This window comes from Pistacia vera, unplaced genomic scaffold, assembly GCF_008641045.1.
Source record: "Pistacia vera cultivar Batoury unplaced genomic scaffold, PisVer_v2 Contig548, whole genome shotgun sequence".
NCBI classification, from domain to species: domain Eukaryota; kingdom Viridiplantae; phylum Streptophyta; class Magnoliopsida; order Sapindales; family Anacardiaceae; genus Pistacia; species Pistacia vera.
In genome coordinates this window covers 652,455-672,062 of record NW_022196388.1, presented here as the reverse complement: position 1 = coordinate 672,062, position 19,608 = coordinate 652,455, and the positions used below count along the sequence as shown (strand labels likewise).

General features: G+C 34.1%; 1 protein-coding gene and 1 long non-coding RNA gene across 2 annotated transcripts; both read left to right on the top strand.

Moving 5' to 3' along the window:
* The first annotated feature begins 522 nt into the window (after window positions 1-522).
* On the top strand, window positions 523-19,353 carry LOC116107803 (thaumatin-like protein 1b). Its single transcript, XM_031394092.1, has 3 exons — window positions 523-660; window positions 768-1,069; window positions 18,826-19,353. Exons 1-3 carry the CDS (start codon window positions 603-605, stop codon window positions 19,186-19,188), a joined length of 723 nt encoding a protein of 240 aa, XP_031249952.1. The 5' UTR covers window positions 523-602; the 3' UTR covers window positions 19,189-19,353.
* Window positions 3,020-6,369, top strand: LOC116107806. The gene is made up of 4 exons (XR_004124537.1): window positions 3,020-3,271; window positions 3,357-4,278; window positions 5,397-5,547; window positions 5,631-6,369. It is a non-coding gene; the product is annotated as an uncharacterized LOC116107806 (long non-coding RNA).
* Window positions 19,354-19,608: the final 255 nt, after the last annotated feature.

Below are 19,608 nucleotides of genomic sequence, written 5' to 3'. Positions count from 1 at the left end.
TATATATTTTGTCATGAAAGTTATTGTAAGATAGTTTCTTTGAAGATTAGTTAAAGTGTCTATACATTGACCCGAGCACATAAGTTAACAAAAAAAAAAAAAAAATGCATTTCTTAATTTTATTTTGTGATTGCTTTATAGCTCAATCTAAATAATATATATAATGTAATTTAATATAATATATGTCTTAAAAAATAATCTTTGATATAATATATTAACAAACATAGAAAAAGAAATGTCACGTTTTATCTTTTAATACCAAGTAACAGGTTTTGCTAACATATTGTATTAATAAGATGATCTAAAACTATTATATTAACAATTTCTTTGAAGGCATAAGTAACCCACACGGCATGAAAACTTTGACTAATGACTAAGGCCTTTTAAAAGAGGCAGCCCTACATTAGCGGTAGCGTTTTAATAATGTCAGTTCTCGGGTGGAAGCTCAGACTTGTCTGCCAGTTGAATTTTCCACAGCAGGACTAACGTTAATCTTCAGTAGCGTATCCCCACATCGACATGGCACCTGCCCTATATATAGCTCCATTTATACATCCTTTACTCCACAGCCAGATTTAGAGAAACCAAACCAAATTAAAGCAATGGCCATCATGTCTGCTCAACTTATATTTTCCCTCAGCTTAGTCTTCCTCGTCTCAGGTATGCATTTCATTCTCTTCATTTTATTTTTTTATTGTCATTAATGTATATAAATAACAAGTATTCGATTAGTAATGATGCACCTTTTAATTGGTTTTCATATGCAGGAGCTCACATGGCAACGATATCCATTACAAACAATTGTCCATACACCGTTTGGCCAGGAACTCTCGCCAACGCTGAGCATCCTCAATTAGCAGAAACCGGGTTCGAGTTAGCCACCCGAGGAACAAAGACCCTCAACATTCCTGCTAAATGGGCGGGCCGTTTCTGGGCCCGAACGCAATGCTCTGGCAGCTTCACTTGTGCCACTGCAGACTGTGGCTCAGGCCAAGTTGCCTGCAATGGTAAAGGTGCAGTCCCACCTGCATCCCTAGTTGAAATAAAGTTCCAATCAGACGACGGACAGGATTACTACAATCTTAGTCTCGTTGATGGCTTTAACCTTCCAGTTGCTGTCGCCCCAGAAAATGGCTCTGGTTCTAAATGTGTTAAAGCCACATGCTCAGCCAATGTGAATGCGGCATGCCCGGCAGAGCTACAAGTGAAAGGAGCCGATGGAAGTGTGATTGCTTGCAAGAGTGCATGTGAACAATTTAAAGACCCAAAGTACTGCTGCACTGGAGCTTACGCAGATAACTGCCCACCAACGAACTACGCTACAATTTTTAAGAATCAATGCCCTCAAGCTTATAGTTACCCTAAAGATGATGCTAGTAGCGTGTTTGCATGCACTTCTGGGGCTAACTATGCCATTACTTTCTGCCCATGAATGAGGGATACTCTAACTGAAACTCTTTGATATATTTTACTATAAATATAAGACTAAATAAAACTCAGTTAGTATCATGAAGCATGCAGATAATTTTCTTTGAGAATTTGTTATCTGTAATAACAAATGAAGAAATAAATAAACTCTCATTATATGTTTCTTTACTTGTTTCACGATTGATGGTTTCTCTACTTGTTATTTCTTTAAAAAAACGTAGTGCCTTTATACACTCAACATTAGTTAAGCCTATGATACAAAAAAGAGACAGAAAATAATTATGTTTGTGTTCTTGTTTTTGCCTTATTATGGGCTGTTGGCATTAAGCCTCTAGCAAACTTCTTTTTGGATGCCCAAAGTCAAGGGGTGCGTTTGGTTTATTATTTTGGATAGGATTTTGGGGATAGTATTGGATAATTGAATATGGGAGTATTACGAGGTAAAATTTATAAAAAAAAACCCCTAAGTTTGCTAATTTAATAAATACCCCCAACATGTAAAATGACAAAAATACCTCCACCACCTGCAGTGCCAGATTCTGGTCACCACCGCTGGAATTTGGCCGGAAAATCACGTTACGACACAAACCGGTCGGATTTGTGTCGTAAAGCGTCGTTATGGCCTTTTCCGGCCAGATCCACCACGGATCTGGCTGAAAAAGGCCAGATCTACGGCCTGTCGTGGCCGTTGACGGCTGGAAAAGGCCAAAATGGCCGTCGTTGACAGCGAAATCTGGCCTTTTCTGGCCAGCAGGCCAGATCGGTGAATTACTGTCTAGTTCTGGTTGGTAATTCACTGTTGTGGCAGATTTCGGCTACCACCGACGGTGGTTGCCGGAATCTGGCAAGTATGGGTTATGGGGGTGTTTTTCTTAATTTTTAAACTTTTTTTCAGGGGGTGTTTAATGAAATTAATAACCTTTTGGGGTCTAAAAGTAATTAGAAAAATAGGGTAATATTTTTGGAATAATGTGCCAAACATTATTTGGAGAATATGATTGGGAATATAGATAATAATTAATAAGCCAAACATGCCCAAGATTATTTTTCAACACGAGATTGCCCAACTGGAAAAATAATTGTGAAAAACTCATAATAATTCTTTCAATGACCTGATTACCCTGCTCAATGTAAGTAATAGTCATTTTAGAGGGTGTTTGTCTAAGTTTATAAGCTGGTCAAACTTGCTTATAAACTCCAAAATAAAGCTGACCTGTTTATTTATAATTTTTTTGAGCTTATAAGCTAAAAAAAATAAGTTAGGGGGAGGTATTTTTTTTTTTTTTGACTTATAAGCACTTTGCTTATAAGCTAATTTGATCAAGTATATTACCACATTATCCTTGTTTAATTTTAAAATTTCATAATATGTCCTTATTTAATAGTATATTTTTTAGTAATTTTATAATAAAATATACTTATAAGCTATATTTTACCAAATACGTTAATTACTTATCAATCATTTATAAGTACTTTAACTAAAGTTATAATTGCTTAAAATTTCAAATACTTATAAATTAATTTTAGTTTATAAGCGATGAGACCAACACCTCCTTATTATGCTATATAATTAGATTTGTTTGACCAACTAGATAATTTTGGACCTCAAAGTTCAAACCGAAACGCACCTGGAAGTTAATCTCTTCAAGCATGGCTTTGAGATCCCCTTTTCGTTCGTCTTCAATCTTTCAAAACCCATCTCTGAAGGTTAATGTTCTATTCTTGTCAGCTCACTTACACGGTCTCACTACTTCAAGCTCCAAACATGAAGTTTTGTATTCTTTCGAAAAACCCCTTGAACGATCCTCGCTTGCTAAATTCCTCAAAGAAAATTGTCGATCAGGTAACTTTTCTCTTAATGAAGCATTGTACTTTTTCTATTACATGATTAATTCGCAACCCATTTCTCCAATTTCATCATTCAACAGATTGTTTAATGCACTTGCAAAGAAGAAGCATTATTATGAAGTGATTTCTCTTTATAAGTCGTTGACTTCAACTGGGTTGTCTCCACATTTAATGTCGTTGAATATTTTGATGTATTGCTTGGCTAAGATTAAAAGGGTTTCGTATAGTTTTGCGGTTTGAAGAAGGGTTTTAGCCCGAATGCCGTGACTTTTAATTGTTTGATTAAAGGTCTGTGTGTAGAGCGAAAGATTATGGAGTCGATCGAATTGTTTTTCCTAATTCATGGACATATAGCATTTTTATTGATGGACTTTGCAAGAATGGATATGTTTGTAAGCAGTGGAAATGTTTAATACTCTAGTAAATAATAAGTTTGCAGTTAGCCTTGAAGGTTTGAGTTCTCTCATTGATGGATTATGCAAAACAGGGAGATTTGAAGCTGCTTGGGACCTATTTCAGAAATTTTGTCTTCATGGAAACCTTGTGCCGAACGTTGTAACATATAGCATTTTGATCAATGGGCTGTGCAACATTGGACAAGTAGAAAAGGCAAATGAGTTGTTGTCATATATGGAGGAAAAAGGTTGTGCTCCAGATGTAGTCACATTTAATACACTTATCTTTGGTTTCCTCAAAAATAATAAGATACCAAAAGTTGTTGAATTCCTTCATAAGATGGCGGAGAGAAATGTGAGGCCGACTGCATGTTCAATGTCCTTAGTTATGCAGTTACTAAAGAAGGCTGAAAATTATTGTGAATGTTTGAACCAGCTTCCTCGATTTCTGGTCCAAAAGCCAAATTGAAGTTTTTATGACAACAATTTAGTGAGTAGTTAACTTTATTCAAAGCAGAATCCTTATCAAGAGATCTTTATTTGACAGCATTTAAATATAAAACTACACAAGATCATCCGGCTCCCCAAATGTTCTGTTTTGTTTACGGTAAGAAAAACTTTTAGTGTACACCTTTGTCTGTTCAAAATATTTTGCTCATGATGTCTTCTAGCTTGGTAAATTCTTTACTGAACTGCTTCAGCAATTTACTATCATGGACTGAGTGTAGACCCTGAAAAATTGGTAACGCTTTTGAGCTATTAAAAGTTTTACTGTAAAACTTAATTCATGCTGTCTGCTGTAGTTAAAAAATATGTCAATTATTTTTAGAAGTTCTGGTGTTGTTGTTCTTTACCATTTTGAAGAAAGGCTGTTGAGCTATTAAAAGTTTTACCATTGTGTTGTGTGGGTGATTGGGAGAAGGTTGAAAGTTTATTTACTGCAATGATGGATCAGGGTGTGCAGTCTAATGTGGTGACGTTTAGTGTGATCTTAGATGAATTAGATTATCGCTATATCTATTCCATTTTCGACTTCTTTTTCTTTTTCTTTGTCTTGCCTACAAAATAAATCTAGTATTCGTGGAAAATATTAGAATCTTTGGATCCTCTTTATCCTCTCTTAGTTTTTCTGATTGATTCCTCTTCTCGACCCAGTCTATCTTCCTTTTTATTCTTATTCTTCTATCTAAATTCTCCCCATCCTTGGTTATCTATCTTAATCTCTCTCATTCTTTCTCCCTGCATCATAATTTATATAACAATAACACAGAGAGCTAGCAGCAATGAGAGAGAGGAAAAATAAGGTGAAGGTGCTAGGGAATGTACCCACAAAGAAAAATTAAGACGAGAGATAGAAGAGAAAATGTGAAACAAAAAACATTTTTAGTTAACTTATAAATTTCTTTTTTTTTTTTTCTTTTTCTTTTTTGGGGTCCTCATTTACCTTTAATATGAGCTCTCTTATTCTGATATGTTAAAATTTAATTCAAGTCCTTTGAAACATCGTCTCAAGTGTTGAGTCTTATTAAGCAAAATGAGATTGATGTCAAAAGCCTTTTGTTGGAGGTTTCTTGAAAGCCTTAGACAATGCCTTCATTTGGGCATAGTAAGAAGTAGTCGTAAAATATTTCTTACAGTCCTCGACCGATATTGATATTGTCATAGATATTTCGAGAATTTTTTTATCTATTACAAGTTTTATATTTAATGTTCTATGTCATGCAGGAAACATGGGATGAACGTGATTATCAATTTGTACGCCCTCCCAAGGCTCTCAGAATGGTAATGACCACAGTGGGACAAGAGATGGTTATCAGGAATGGGGAGATTCCAACATTCAAGATATTGTGTTTGTCATAAACTTACTTGCTGCAAGGTTAACGCAATAGATTTCTAGAAATCATTTTATTAATGTTGTACTCTTGTTTCGACGTCAATCTAACGGTTGTGGATGAACAGGTATGCTAATCAATCAAGTCTGGCACCAGGAGTTACACTAGATACTCTTGAATAGTATTACAAAGCCGGTTATAATGCTGTGAGAAAATACACCTCAAAGTGCTTATGTAATCCTTTCCAATCGTTTCCGTTTGGGATCTCCGGTTGATCCGAAAGAGCTCCTCCAGCTTGCAAATGGGGCTAGTGGAGTCGCCATTGATGTGCATTACTACAACCTCTTCTCAGACATGTTTAACAACTTCGACGTGCAGTAGAACATCGATTATATCTATAATTAATGAGCTTTTAGTCTAAAATCTATCGCCGCATCTAATGGCCCTCTAATTTTCATTAGTAAGCGCAACGATAGTTTAAGCTTTTGAGTTAGGCGATTATTTACTTAAACATTGTCAGACCTAAAAGTAGTCGGGTTTTGCGGGGGAATGGACTTGTGATTTGGGCGTACAAGGAGCATCGATGGCTGATTTACAAGAGGTTTTGCAAGGTTCATATAGACGTGTTAATTTCCAGATTGACTTGTCTTCTATTTGAACATTCTAGGTCAAGGATATTGATGTGTTTTAATGACAAACAAGTGATTCGTAATGGCTGGAAAATAATTTGTTGGAGTGAAATTCATGACACAGAGATAGAATTATTGACTTTCAGCTACCATGCATTAACATTCCTTGCTCCGAAAAGACTGTAAACCATATATTTTTAGCTTATAGGTTGTTCATAATATGATTGAATATTTATTGAATTTCAAAAACAAAATAGTGTTCGGTAGTGGCTGAGTCGCGGCAGTGGCTAGGTGGTGGTGGTGGTGGTGGCAGTGGCAGTGGCTGGGGTTGGTTCTTTGGAGATGGGATAATGTGAAAGTTGAAGAGGAGGGTGTTATTGAAATAATTTAAAAGTAAGATGTTATTTTTAATTCTACTAATTTGGGGGTTTAAAATTCATTTATTAATTTATTTGTCAAGGGCAGTTAGTTATAACATCCTCTGCCATTGGTCATAACCTAACAATTGCTAACAGCAATTATTTTTGGGTGAGAATATGGAATTTATGAAAATAGGGGTGGGAACTGGTCATTACGTGAAACTTTAGGTGGATACATGTCATTTACTCAAAATACTAAAACAAGCACACCCATTTTTTTTGTTTTGTACTTATGTTGAAGAGTTAAAAAGACTTTTTTCAATCCAAATAATGGTTTAATGATTCTTTTTTACTTACATATTTTTAAAATACTATTATATTATCTAAATTTATATTCTAATAGCAAATAGAGAGTAAACTCAATCAGGGCCGGCTTAAGGGGTAGGCAGGTGAGGCACCTGCCTAGGGCCCCAACAAAATGGGGACCCAAATTTTTTATAAATTTTTTTTTTTTTTTTTGAATATCTTACAAAAATGAAAATAGTTTATAATTTCTTATCTAAGCCAAGGGCCCCAAAAAAAAACCAAAAAATCCCAAATTTATTATAAACTTTTTACATATATTCCCACCCAAAGTTTAACAAAATAGCAAGTTTGTACCTCTAGTTTTATATATTCTAGTTTATACCCCTAAATTAATACATTGAATCTCTTTTAACAATGGAAGACTAAAATAGTTATTTACATATCTCAAATTACTCACCCCTAATTCAATCCCAAAATTTGAAATTCACATAAATCATCTCCAACCCTCTTCTGTCGCCAGTGGTTTGGAGTTGATTTCGGTCAATTTTGGTTCCAGTCGATTTTCTCACCAAAATCGACCGAAATCATCATTTTATCATTTCCCAACCTTGATAGTCCTCGATTTGACTAATTTTTATGAATCTCGCAACCCAACTCCACCACACGACAGCCATTTTTAGCCTTTTTGGCATGTACTCGACATTGTTGGCCTTCCCCGACACCACCATCTTCCTCCCCTCAACCCTCTCACCAAAACCCCTATCATACCTTATCTGTTTACTCTGCCAATCGCCGACCATCGATACCTTTTGGGTCGTGACTTCTCAAGCATTTTCTTATCAATCTTGGCATTGGAAATCACCCATTTCACCACCCACTTCTCCAACATCTACTTTTCAAAACCCCCCACCAACCTAACCTTGTTAGCTTGCCGGTTGCTATCCACCTCTCCTAGTAATTTTTCATCTCAAAAGGCCAAAATAATAATAATAATAATAATAATATTTTTTTTAATATATGCTTATATTATTAGAGGATCCCAAAGTAACTCCTGCCTAGGGCCACAAATATTCTAGAGACGGCCCTGAACTCAATCGAGACTGTTAGAGATTTTAAAAAGAGAAAACTGATGAGTCTTTTGATGATGGAAAGTTAATTTTGATGATTGAAGTTGATCAGAATTTGGCTTAAGAAAGATGACTGCGTTAATCTTAATCGCTTGATTGATGAACATTGATAGGATCGATGAAAATTGAGTTTGAGGGGTTTTGATGAATGATAACCAGAAAAGAGAATAATGATAATGTAAAGTCGCAACGATATTATTAATTCAAGTAATAAATTGGTATTTTATAATCAGAAATAGAATATTAATTTAACTAATAGATTGATATTTTAAAAATTTATATGCGAGAAAGGGTGGCTAACCAATTATTTGGGTGAAAAAAGATCTTATGCTCTATTTTCTATGGTGAAAGAGACAGGGAAAGAAATTATATTTTAGCATTTCACAAGCCCATAAAAGCATCTCTCAGCCATCCATGCAGGCTGCAGCTGGCCAGGAGGTCTACCCCGAGCCCCTGATTACTCGTTACAGCATTACAGGTAGGGTCCATAGGTATCTCCTCACAGTGAAATCCTTGAACCTTGTGTCCCGACGTGACCCAACCTGTTTCTTTATCACTCTGCATAATATCCAACTTTTTTCTCTAAAATTTAAAAGCTCACTTTCACCTTTCTCACTGTATAATTATACCATATTATTATTAATATTATTGTTGCTATTCTCTAAATGTCTGGGCTACAGTACAATATCTTGCAGTAGCAGAGTAAAAGTTACTAAGTTTGTTCTACTAACTTCCCACTGGGTTCATTTAATTATGGAAAATGATAGACTTATCGACTGGTGTGTATCGATTTTGTGCATCGAATGACGTAACAAAATCCTGACCGTTGATTAATATTAACTGATAATAAATAAACGGTCAGGATTGTGCTACGTCATTCGGTGCACAAAATCGGTACACACCAGTCGGTAACTGTAGCATTACTCTTTAATTATTTTCTCGTAAGCTATGAGGACTTTATGAATCTAACCGAGATACTGTAGCTTCGTTTGGTTCAAGATTGAGAATACTACTCTTAGTATTTCCAAAAAAGTTAAACAGTAAAATACCCAAAAACTCTCATTTTTAGGAACACTATTTTCAATATTATTTAATTTTTTTAAACCCTCTAAATTTGTTAATTTAATTAAATACCCCTAAATATTTTTTTTTAAAATTATAAAAACACCCAACAATCCACATTTACCAGATTCCGGCCACCACCGCAGGAAAATAGTTGGAATCTGGTAGGATGGCGCACTACCGGCTGAATCTGGCCGGTAGTGCGCCGATCTAGCCTTTTCTGGCCAGATCCACCGTTGACGGCCAGATCTTTGGCCGTAACAGTCGGTCACGATGGCCAACAAACGGTCGTCGTTGACCATCAACGACGACCGTTTGTTAGCCGTCATTGAGAGCAAATATGGCCAGATCTGGCGGTTGACGGCCAAATATGGCCGTAGATCTGGCCTTTGCCGGCCAGATCCATCGTGGATCTGGCCGGAAAAGGCCATATCGGCGCATGACCGGCAAGATCCAGCCGGTCATGCACCCATAAGGCGACTCCGGCCACCTCCGGTGGTGGTGGTCGACTGGGGGTATTTGAGGGTGGGTTAGAGGTATTTTTGTTAACTTTTAATGTTTTATTATAAGGGGGTATTTTGTAAAAAAACAAACATATGGGGTATTTTATTAATTTATAAATCCTACATCATAATACCCGCCCAATTCAACTTTTTTTTTTAACTTTTTTCAAAAAACTTTTCCCAAAACCCCCAAATTTTGAACCAAACGGAGCCTGTATATTTGTAGTTTTTTTATCGATGGTGATTTAGAATTTTCTTTTGGATGAAATTTGATTTATGTGCTTGGACACTAGTTCATGTGCACGTTCTTCTGCTTTTGATACCAGAATAGTTTCAAAAAATGCTATCTACACTGACGTTTTATATCAAATTTTTACACCAAACGAACGTATTTACTGAATCAGATAAATCATGTATCATGTTAACAAATATTTTATAAATAAACAGTATTCATCAAATATAAATGATTATCTATTATTATTAGACGATCGTTCATTTGAAATAAACTGTCGTTCATATTATATAGATAGCCGTTTATTAGAAATAGACTACCGTTCATATTATATAGACAACCGTCCACTTAGAATGAACACCCGTTTATAGTTTAAACTTAAAAAATTTCTCCTAAATTATTTATGGACGTCTGTCCTCTTATGAGGAGGATTGTCCATAGTTATGGACGCCCATCCCATCCTTTAATATTAACCAATTTTAAAATTTAAATTTATTTAATACATTAATCCAAAAGTTGACAAAAGTTATTTAATGCATTAATTTATTTAATTGGGCGTCCATCCAATTGCTTTGAATATGGACAAAAATTTAATGAAACTTGTCCAATTACTTCAAGCATTGACAAAAGTTAAATGACAAAAATTTAATGAATAAAACTTGTCCATTGAGTGTAAATTTTTTTAAAAATTGTTTAGACCGTCCATCATAAATGTAAAATTTTTTAAAATTGTTTGGACGAGCGTACATCTTATATGAACGCTCGTCCATAGTAAATGGACACCCATTTATATAATATGAACGAGAGTCCATTAAATATAAATAGACGTTGATAAATGTTAGACGACTGTTCATTCACAAAAGACTCTAGTGTGGTTGGGTCTGACTGATTGCCATATCCTTCAGTACAAAAATTTGGTGTCAAATTTCGGTGTCCGTAGCATTACTTAGTGGTGAAAAACAGCTTCTCTATAAAGTCAACTGTTGTTTTACCTTATAGATTATGCAGGTAAAATTTAATTGTGTTTACTCGGTTATCTATACGATTTCAGGATGTATAAGTATATCAAAGGAGCTATCCAACATCAATCCACCGTCATGATCTCCAAATAAATTATTAACAAAAATACTACTTTTACGTGCAGTAGAGAAATCGAATCTGAGATTATGGGTTGTACCATTTGTAACCCCCTTAGTTTGCCTTTACTATTGGGCTACCCATAGGTGGACATAATACGTACACTTTAAATTATGTTTCCTTAGTTATTTTATTATAATATTGATTCAATAACATTAATGTGATTTTGTTTTGGGCTGTAAAATGGTATATGTGTCATACGTTAAATGTGATTGAGAAACTATTAAAAAGAAAAGATTAAGACTCTTAAACAGTGAGTTTACTTAAAATAAAGGTTAATTAAGGAGCTTGCTCATAATATCTAAATTAAGTTCAATAATTGGTGTTAAAATTTTGGCCTGTCAGTCTGTCCAGGTTAAATCTACTGCAAGACCAGAAGACGTTCGTCCTATTGAAATTATTAGAAATCTCTCTATAAAAATATAAAATAAAATAAAAATCCTAAAGAAATATTTAATATTTTTGTAAAATATAAAATATGAAATATCGAGATGGGTAGATTTCATGTAGTCTCAATAAATGACGAAAGATCTCAAATCTAACCTTTCATTGGCTCGAGAAATTTCTTTGTTAACCTAATTAATATAAGAATACCATCTGAATTGATTTCAACTAAAATAATATTAATGGCTACAACTACAACTAAACTGAAACTAAACCGGTTAAGGGAAAAATCGGTTTTTCAGTTAACTGATTTTGAACCGGGTTTAATTTAATATATTTTTTAATTTAATACTTTTATAATAAACCATATTTTTTTATTTAATATTTTTATTATAAACCGATTGATAAAACTGGTTTCTGTTAATCGGTTCCTATATTCTTATAAACCGATAACTTAACAAAAAAATCGATTTTTGTATTTCTTTAAACTTAAACTGAATCGATTTTTCAGATAACTAGAAAATCGATTCGGTTACCGGTTTGGTTCGGTTTGCATTTTTTTGAACACCCCTAATCTATAGTAGTTTTTACCTCTATATTCAGGAAAATGAATTCTTATCGAGACTTTGCTTAACCATAGCTCATTTATATAATTGTACATACATTTTCATTTTCGACAAGAGAAAGTGCAAACCTTCTTATAATTATTAAATACCCCTTAAATTATTAAAATTCTCCCACCTCAAAAGGTTTCAATAATTATAAAAGAGATTTTCAATAATCTACTAACAAACATAGAAAAAGAAATATCCCGTTTTATTTTTTAATACCAAGTAACATGTTTTGCTAACATATTGTATTAATAAGATGATCTAAAGCTATTATATTAACAGATTTCTTCGAAGGCATAATTAACCCACACGGCATGAAAACTTTGACTAATGACTAAGGCCTTTTAAAGAAGGCAGCCCTAAATTAGCGGTAACGTTTTAATAATGTCAGTTCTCGGGTGGAACCTCAGACTTGTTTGCCAGTTGAATTTTCCACAGCAGGACTAATGTTAATCTTCAGTAACGTATCCCCACATCAACATGGCACCCTGCCCTATATATTCATCCGTTTATACATCATTTACTTCACAGCCAGATTTAGAGAAACCAAACCAAATTAAAGCAATGGCCATCATGTCTGCTCAACTTATATTTTCCCTCAGCTTAGTTTTCCTCGTCTCAGGTATGCATTTCATTCTCTTCATTTTATTTCTTTATTGTCATTAATGTATATAAATAACAAGTATTCGATTAGTAGTGATGCACTTTTTAATTGGTTTTCATATGCAGGAGCTCACATGGCAACGATATCCATTACAAACAATTGTCCATACACCGTTTGGCCAGGAACTCTCACCAACGCTGAGCATCCTCAATTAGCAGAAACCGGGTTCGAGTTAGCCACCCGAGGAACAAAGACCCTCAACATTCCTGCTAAATGGGCGGGCCGTTTCTGGGCCCGAACACAATGCTCTGGCAGCTTCACTTGTGCCACTGCAGACTGCGGCTCAGGCCTAGTTGCCTGCAATGGTAAAGGTGCAGTCCCACCTGCATCCCTGGTTGAAATAATGTTCCAATCAGACGATGGACAGGATTACTACAATCTTAGTCTTGTTGATGGCTTTAACCTTCCAGTTGCTGTCGCCCCAGAAAATGGCTCTGGTTCTAAATGTGTTAAAGCCACATGCTTAGCCAATGTGAACGTGGTGTGCCCGACGGAGCTACAAGTGAAAGGAACCGATGGAAGTGTGATTGCTTGCAAGAGTGCATGTGAACAATTTAAAGACCCAAAGTACTGCTGCACTGGAGCTTACGCAGATAATTGCCCGCCAACGAACTAGGTTCACAAATTTGGTGTGTAACTTTTGGTAACTCTATCATTTTCCTTTCAGATTTTGCATTGCCATTGATGCCTTTTGTCTTGATGAGAATTTCAGTGAATGTCATGTGAAATTTTTGATGCAATATTGTAAACCCTTTAGTCTTGGATAGGGAATTGAAGCTGGGACTTCTAGTGTTCAATTAATTACATATCAGATTTATTGATAGATAATGGGAAAGACGCATCTTGCATCAAACTGAAATAAAGACACTACATTTGTGGAAATTTATCAATTTCTGATCGATCTTAAAGAGTCCTAGAATTTGTTTTCAACAATGATAAGAATGTGGAGTTTGCAGAGACAACAATAAGAAGCTATGGTGTTGATATAATTTTTTCTTGGATACAATGTTCTTGTGTTATTTATTATTATGAAATTGAAATATTAAGTTTGTAGTACCACTGGTTGATAATTGAGATCATCTTTGCTTGTAGAGGTTTAATTTACTTGTCTTTCAAGACTTTAAATATACATGCTCAAGGACTATCTCAGAACATATCATTTGTCTATTTGTCTCACTAAATGCCTGACTATTTCATTTAAATCCGCTTACACAGGTAGCCAAAAACTATATTGAATTAGAGTTCGATGCATTTTAAAAGTTGTTTAACTTAAAATATGTTCATTAATTAATTTTCTCTTTGTCTAATTTGTTCAAAACTGGAGGTAATATCATGTCATTATGCCTTCTACGATAATATGTTGTTAATGTGTATTCTGATTTTAGGATCTCCATTATTGGAGGAAAGGAGTTAGATTTGCATTCGCTGTTTGTGGAGGTTACTTCTCGTGGGGGTATTGAGAAGGTAAGTTAAAATTTTATTTTGCTTTATTTTTAATCAACTTGTTATCTGATCTTTTGCATTGTTTTTTTAATCAATCTATTATTTTAATGTCAACTCCTTTGGCATTTTTAATCAACTGTTATGGGGCATAACAAGAGATCCTGCAAAGATACAGGACAACGAGAGCTATTATTAATTCATCATTACAATTTTTAGTAGTTGATTATGTAACTAATATTGTTTGCATTTATTATCTTGTAGAGAAGGTTTGCACAACAATGACTGCACCTTCAAGAGCTGGATTGAACCATTTGAGAAATGCATCTTTTTCAATGCCTTCTCAAGTCAGAGGTCAAGTTCATCACATTTTCCAAGTTCAATAGGTATCATTGATAGATAGGGCCAGATTAGTGTTGATGTCAGTTTTATTATTTACATCCCTAACATATTCTTAATCATATTAAAGTCAAGCAAATTAGTAATGCAGGGGTTATTTTGTTGTAGCAGTGACTGTTTTGTTCCAAATCCACAAGTAAAAAATATGATTTTATTTTTAGTACCCGCTAATTCTTTTGTTTTCGAAAGAGATTTCAGTTAAACATGCAGCAAAAATACATGTACAAGGTTAGTTAGTTTACTGTCTATCTTAATATGTTATATTAACATTTTTTTTAGAAAATTTTAGTACATTTGGTGGTTATCTGGACATTTGGCGGTTATTTTGATGTTCCTGTTCAATTGAGGTTTTTGATGGGATCGATTGCAAATTTTGCTTGTTTTGTGGTTACTTTATGTTTTCTGTTGAATTGATGGTTATTTGATGGATCATTCACAAATTTTGCCTTGTCTGTTGGTTACTTTGATGTTCTCTATTCAATTGATGGAATATTAAATAATAGTATATTTTTCTGTGTAGGGTTTTCATTCTAGCAATGATTTCAAGTGTAGAGCTGATGTTAAAAGATGGAGACATCATGAGATTGAAGAATTCTAGGAATTTACGGTTTTAGCAACATAAATATTTTCGGGACAACTTTTGGAAGCAGTTAGTAGACGGGGAAAATATATGAAATTTTGTAATTTGTGGCTACTTGATTTTACATTTTTCTTCTCTATTAATTCTACATCACTATTTTTTTGTCTTTGCACAAAGTTTGTGAAACCTACTTTCTTGGTATTGAATTCCCTACTCTTAGTGGGTTTCAATTGACAAAATATATATATGCACTGCAATTTTACAATTTGGATTTATTTTCAAATATTAGTAACCCTAGTACTTTGTTTTATTTGGGTTTAAATTGACAAAATTTAAATATAAATGCCAATTTAGGGTTGCAACAACTATAAGAATAAAATGGTATTCTATAGGTTTAATTTTTTAAAAACCAACAGTAACTTCATACATTTAAAACGTTATTTTTGATAAAAACAAGGACAAATTGGTAATTTAATTTTCATAAAAGTTGAGGGCATACTAGTGATTTATTTTCAGAGAATGGGTATTTTGGTAATTGATTTGTTGAAATGACAAAAAATAATAAAAAATTATAAAGTCAAATATGCAAGGGTATTTCATCTTTTCAGGGAAATTAACAAAAAACATGAACAAATCTACGGAAGGTGAGAAATTGTTGTTTTAAAATTAGGATTGGAAAGTGTCGTTTCGCCAACTGGGGGGAAAAAGTCATTCTCCCAAAATAAACCCTCATGTATCTAATAATATTAATTTAACCTGAATTTGCGGTATTCAGTGAGTAAGATATAATAAATTTCTTTGAGATTAAGTAAAAACTGCTCGTCAAAGGACTTTTCATACTATATAGATTAGGACCCAGTATATATGTGCTCTTTCATACTGATTTTCCTTATTTTTGACATTTGATAACGCAACAAAACAAATTATAATTTTGTCATGTGGGTTGTTGTGGGATAGCTTTTTTGAAGATTAGTCAAGGCGCATGTAGGCTAACCTGGACATTTCAATTAACCACCACTGGATAACCTGATAGTAAAATAATAAAGGATGTTCTCCAAGCTCTTGGGTTCGAATCTCCTAGGTCCTAATAGGGTGGTCATTGTAGGGTTACCCGGTTGGACTTTCAAGGCCTTAAATGAGGTATATGCAAGCTTACCGAACACCCTTGTGGATAAAAAAAAAGTTCTAGTTAAAAAGAATGACTCATAGGGAGCATTTGGATCATGTAATATTTTTTTTATCTTAGTAATAAGATTACCGGAAAGAAATATTACATTGTAGATTACTGGGTTTAAATTATTATTGTGCTTGGTTAATGGGATTTATTAATAATTAATGTGTTTGGTTGACAGTATAACAGATATCCTGAATACCTTTACTAGAATGCCATTGGAATGATTACTTGTATTACTAATTAATCTGTTTGATTGGCTGTAAGAGCAGATGTTTTGATTACATTATACTAAAATGCCCTTTTGATGATTATTGGGTATAAATATTCATGTGTTTGGTTAATAAAAGAAATGATCAATTAACAAAATTATTTTCTTATATTTTAGCCAAGTATTTTATTGTTAAGTTATTAATTGACAAATTTACACATACTATTGAAACTCCGAAAAAAAATCTATTGTATTTTCTGTGGTGAAAAAACATGTTGGAAGCTTCTAAAAGAATCTCTAATATATTCTTTGATTTTGATGGGTCAAATTTTTTGAAATGAGCATTGGTTATACGAAGTTGGGCTTGAGCTGGACATGGACATATTACCCCTTATCTAGCTCTTGCTAACCCACTAAGTCTAAGTTATCCATATAGGGGTATTCAAAACAGGTAACTGATTTAGTGAATTGGATTGGTTTTTCAGTTCAACAATTTTCCTAAACGAAATTAAAACTAATAAGGGGAAAACGGTTTTTCAGTTAACCAATTTAATAGGTTTTTTATTAATATTTAGTATTAATTATTTAGTATTAATATTTTATAATAAACCATATATTTTTTAGTTAATATTTTTATAATAAACCGGTTCCCATATTCTCGTAAATCAGTAATGAACCAAAAATCGATTTTTGTACTTCTTTGAACTGAAACCGAACCGATTTTTCAGATAACTGGAAAATCGATTCAGTTATCGGTTAGTTCGGTTGCATTTTTTGAACACCCCTAATCTATAGTAGTTTTACCTCTACATTCAGGAAATGAATTCTTACTCAGACTTTGCTTAACCATAGTTATGTATATACGTGTCCATACATTTTCATTTTCAACAAGAGAAAGTGCAAACCTTTATAATATTAAATACCCCTTAAATTTAAAATTCTCCCACGTCAAAAGGTTTCAATAATTATAAAAGAGGTTTAAAATTTCCAAAACCTTTTGAGCGTGTTTAAAATTAAACAATCGTGGAAGGGGTGTATAAAATAAACCGGGGGTGTGTGCTTGTTTTTATTTAGTAGTATTATTGAATATTATTGTTAAGTTGAGTTGGGTTATTATACGAGGTAGGATTTGAAAATAACAAAAAAACCCTAGGTTTGTTAATTTAGCAAACACCCCCATAATAAAAAGTTTATAAATTGATAAAAACACCCACCCCACCACAGTTCTAGATTCCGGCCATCACATCGAATTGGCGGAATATGGTGTCATTACGTACGATCGGCCAGATTTGGCGGTCGTGCACGTTATGGCCTTTTCAGTCAGAGCCACCACAGATATGGCCGTAAAAGGCCAAATCTACGACCTGATTGCCAAAGATCCTTCAACGACGACCTATATTAGCGTCATTGACGGCTAGATGTGGCCAAAGATCTGGCCGTCAACTACTAAATTTTTGGCCGTGGATTTGCTTTTCCGGCTAGATCCACTGTCGATCTAGTCAGAAAAGGCAGATCGGCCCACCACTGGCCAGATCAGCCAGTAGTGTGCCATCATGTCAGATTTCGGCCATCTTCCGATTGTAGTTGCTGGAATCTAAAACGTGGGTGGGTGGGGGTGTTTTGTCAATTTGTAATTTTTTTTGTTAGGGGTGTTTAGTTAAATTAACATACTTATGAGGGTTTAAATATTTGAATATTATAGGTATGATTTTGAAATAGGGAAATAAATATGTATTTTTTAAGGATAGGAATAGAGTATTTAAAAAAGGAAAACAAACGCAACTGATTTTGCGGTATTCAGTGAGTAAGATATATAAATTTCTTGGAGACTAAGTAAAAACTGCTATCAAAGGACTTGTCACTCGCTTGTACATCGCACCTAAACAAAAATATGTAGTTTGGTAGCGGTGTTGGAACGGACATATGTTAATTTCCACATTGACGTCTTCTATTTGAACATTCTAAGTCAAGGATTTTGCTGATGTGTTTATGAAAAACAAGTGACTCGTAATGGCTGGAAAATAATTTGTTGGAATGAAATTCAAGAAAGAGATAGAATTATGACTTTCAGGTACCATGCATTAACATTGCTTGCTCCGAAAACAATGTAAACCATATTTTTTTAGCCTCATCTAATAAAGAATCACAATCAAACACGAATATAACCATAGATTATATCTGAAAATGTATAAGAATATTTTTGGATGGGGCATAGATCAGGACCCATCATTATATGTGCTCTTTCATACTGATTTTTCTTATTTTTGACGTTTCATAACGCAATAAACAAATTATATATTTGTCATGAAAGTTGTTGTGGGATAGTTTCTTGAAGATTAGTTGAGGTGTAGGTACCCACACACCTTAGTTAACCAAAAAAAAAAAAAGAAAAAAATTTCCTAGTTTTATCTGTGATTACTTATAGCTCATTCTAAATAATATAAAAATATAATTTAATGTAATATATGTCTTAAAAATTAATCTTTGATTAATACTATATTGGACAGGATTACTACAATCTTAGTCTCGTTGATGGCTTTAACCTTCCAGTTGCTGTCGCCCCAGAAAATGGCTCTGGTTCTAAATGTGTTAAAGCCACATGCTCAGCCAATGTGAACGTGGTGTGCCCGACGGAGCTACAAGTGAAAGGAACCGATGGAAGTGTGATTGCTTGCAAGAATGCATGTGAACAATTTAAAGACCCAAAGTACTGCTGCACTGGAGCTTACGCAGATAATTGCCCGCCAACGAACTACACTACGATTTTCAAGAACCAATGCCCTCAAGCTTATAGTTACCCTAAAGATGATGCCAGTAGCGTGTTTGCATGCACTTCTGGGGCTAACTATGCCATTACTTTCTGCCCATGAATGAGGGATACGCTAACTGAAACTCTTTGATATATTCTACTATAAATATAGGACTAAATAAAACTCAGTTCGTATCATGAAGCATGCGGATAATTTTCTTTCGAGAATTTGTTATCTGTAATAACAAATGAAGAAATAAATAAACTCTCGTTATATTTTTCTTTACTTGTTTCACCATTGATGGTTTCTTTACTTGTTATTTCTTTAAAAAAAACGTAGTGCCTTTACACACTCAACGTTAGTTAAGCCTGTGATATAAAACAGAGGCAAAAATAGTTGGTTTTTATGTGGCTGTTTGTGTTTTTGTTCTTCCCTTATCAATGGGCTGGAGGCATTAGGCCTCTAGCAAACTTCTTTTTGGATGCCCAAAGTCAAGATTATTTTTCAACACGAGATTGCCCAACTGGAAAAATAATTGTG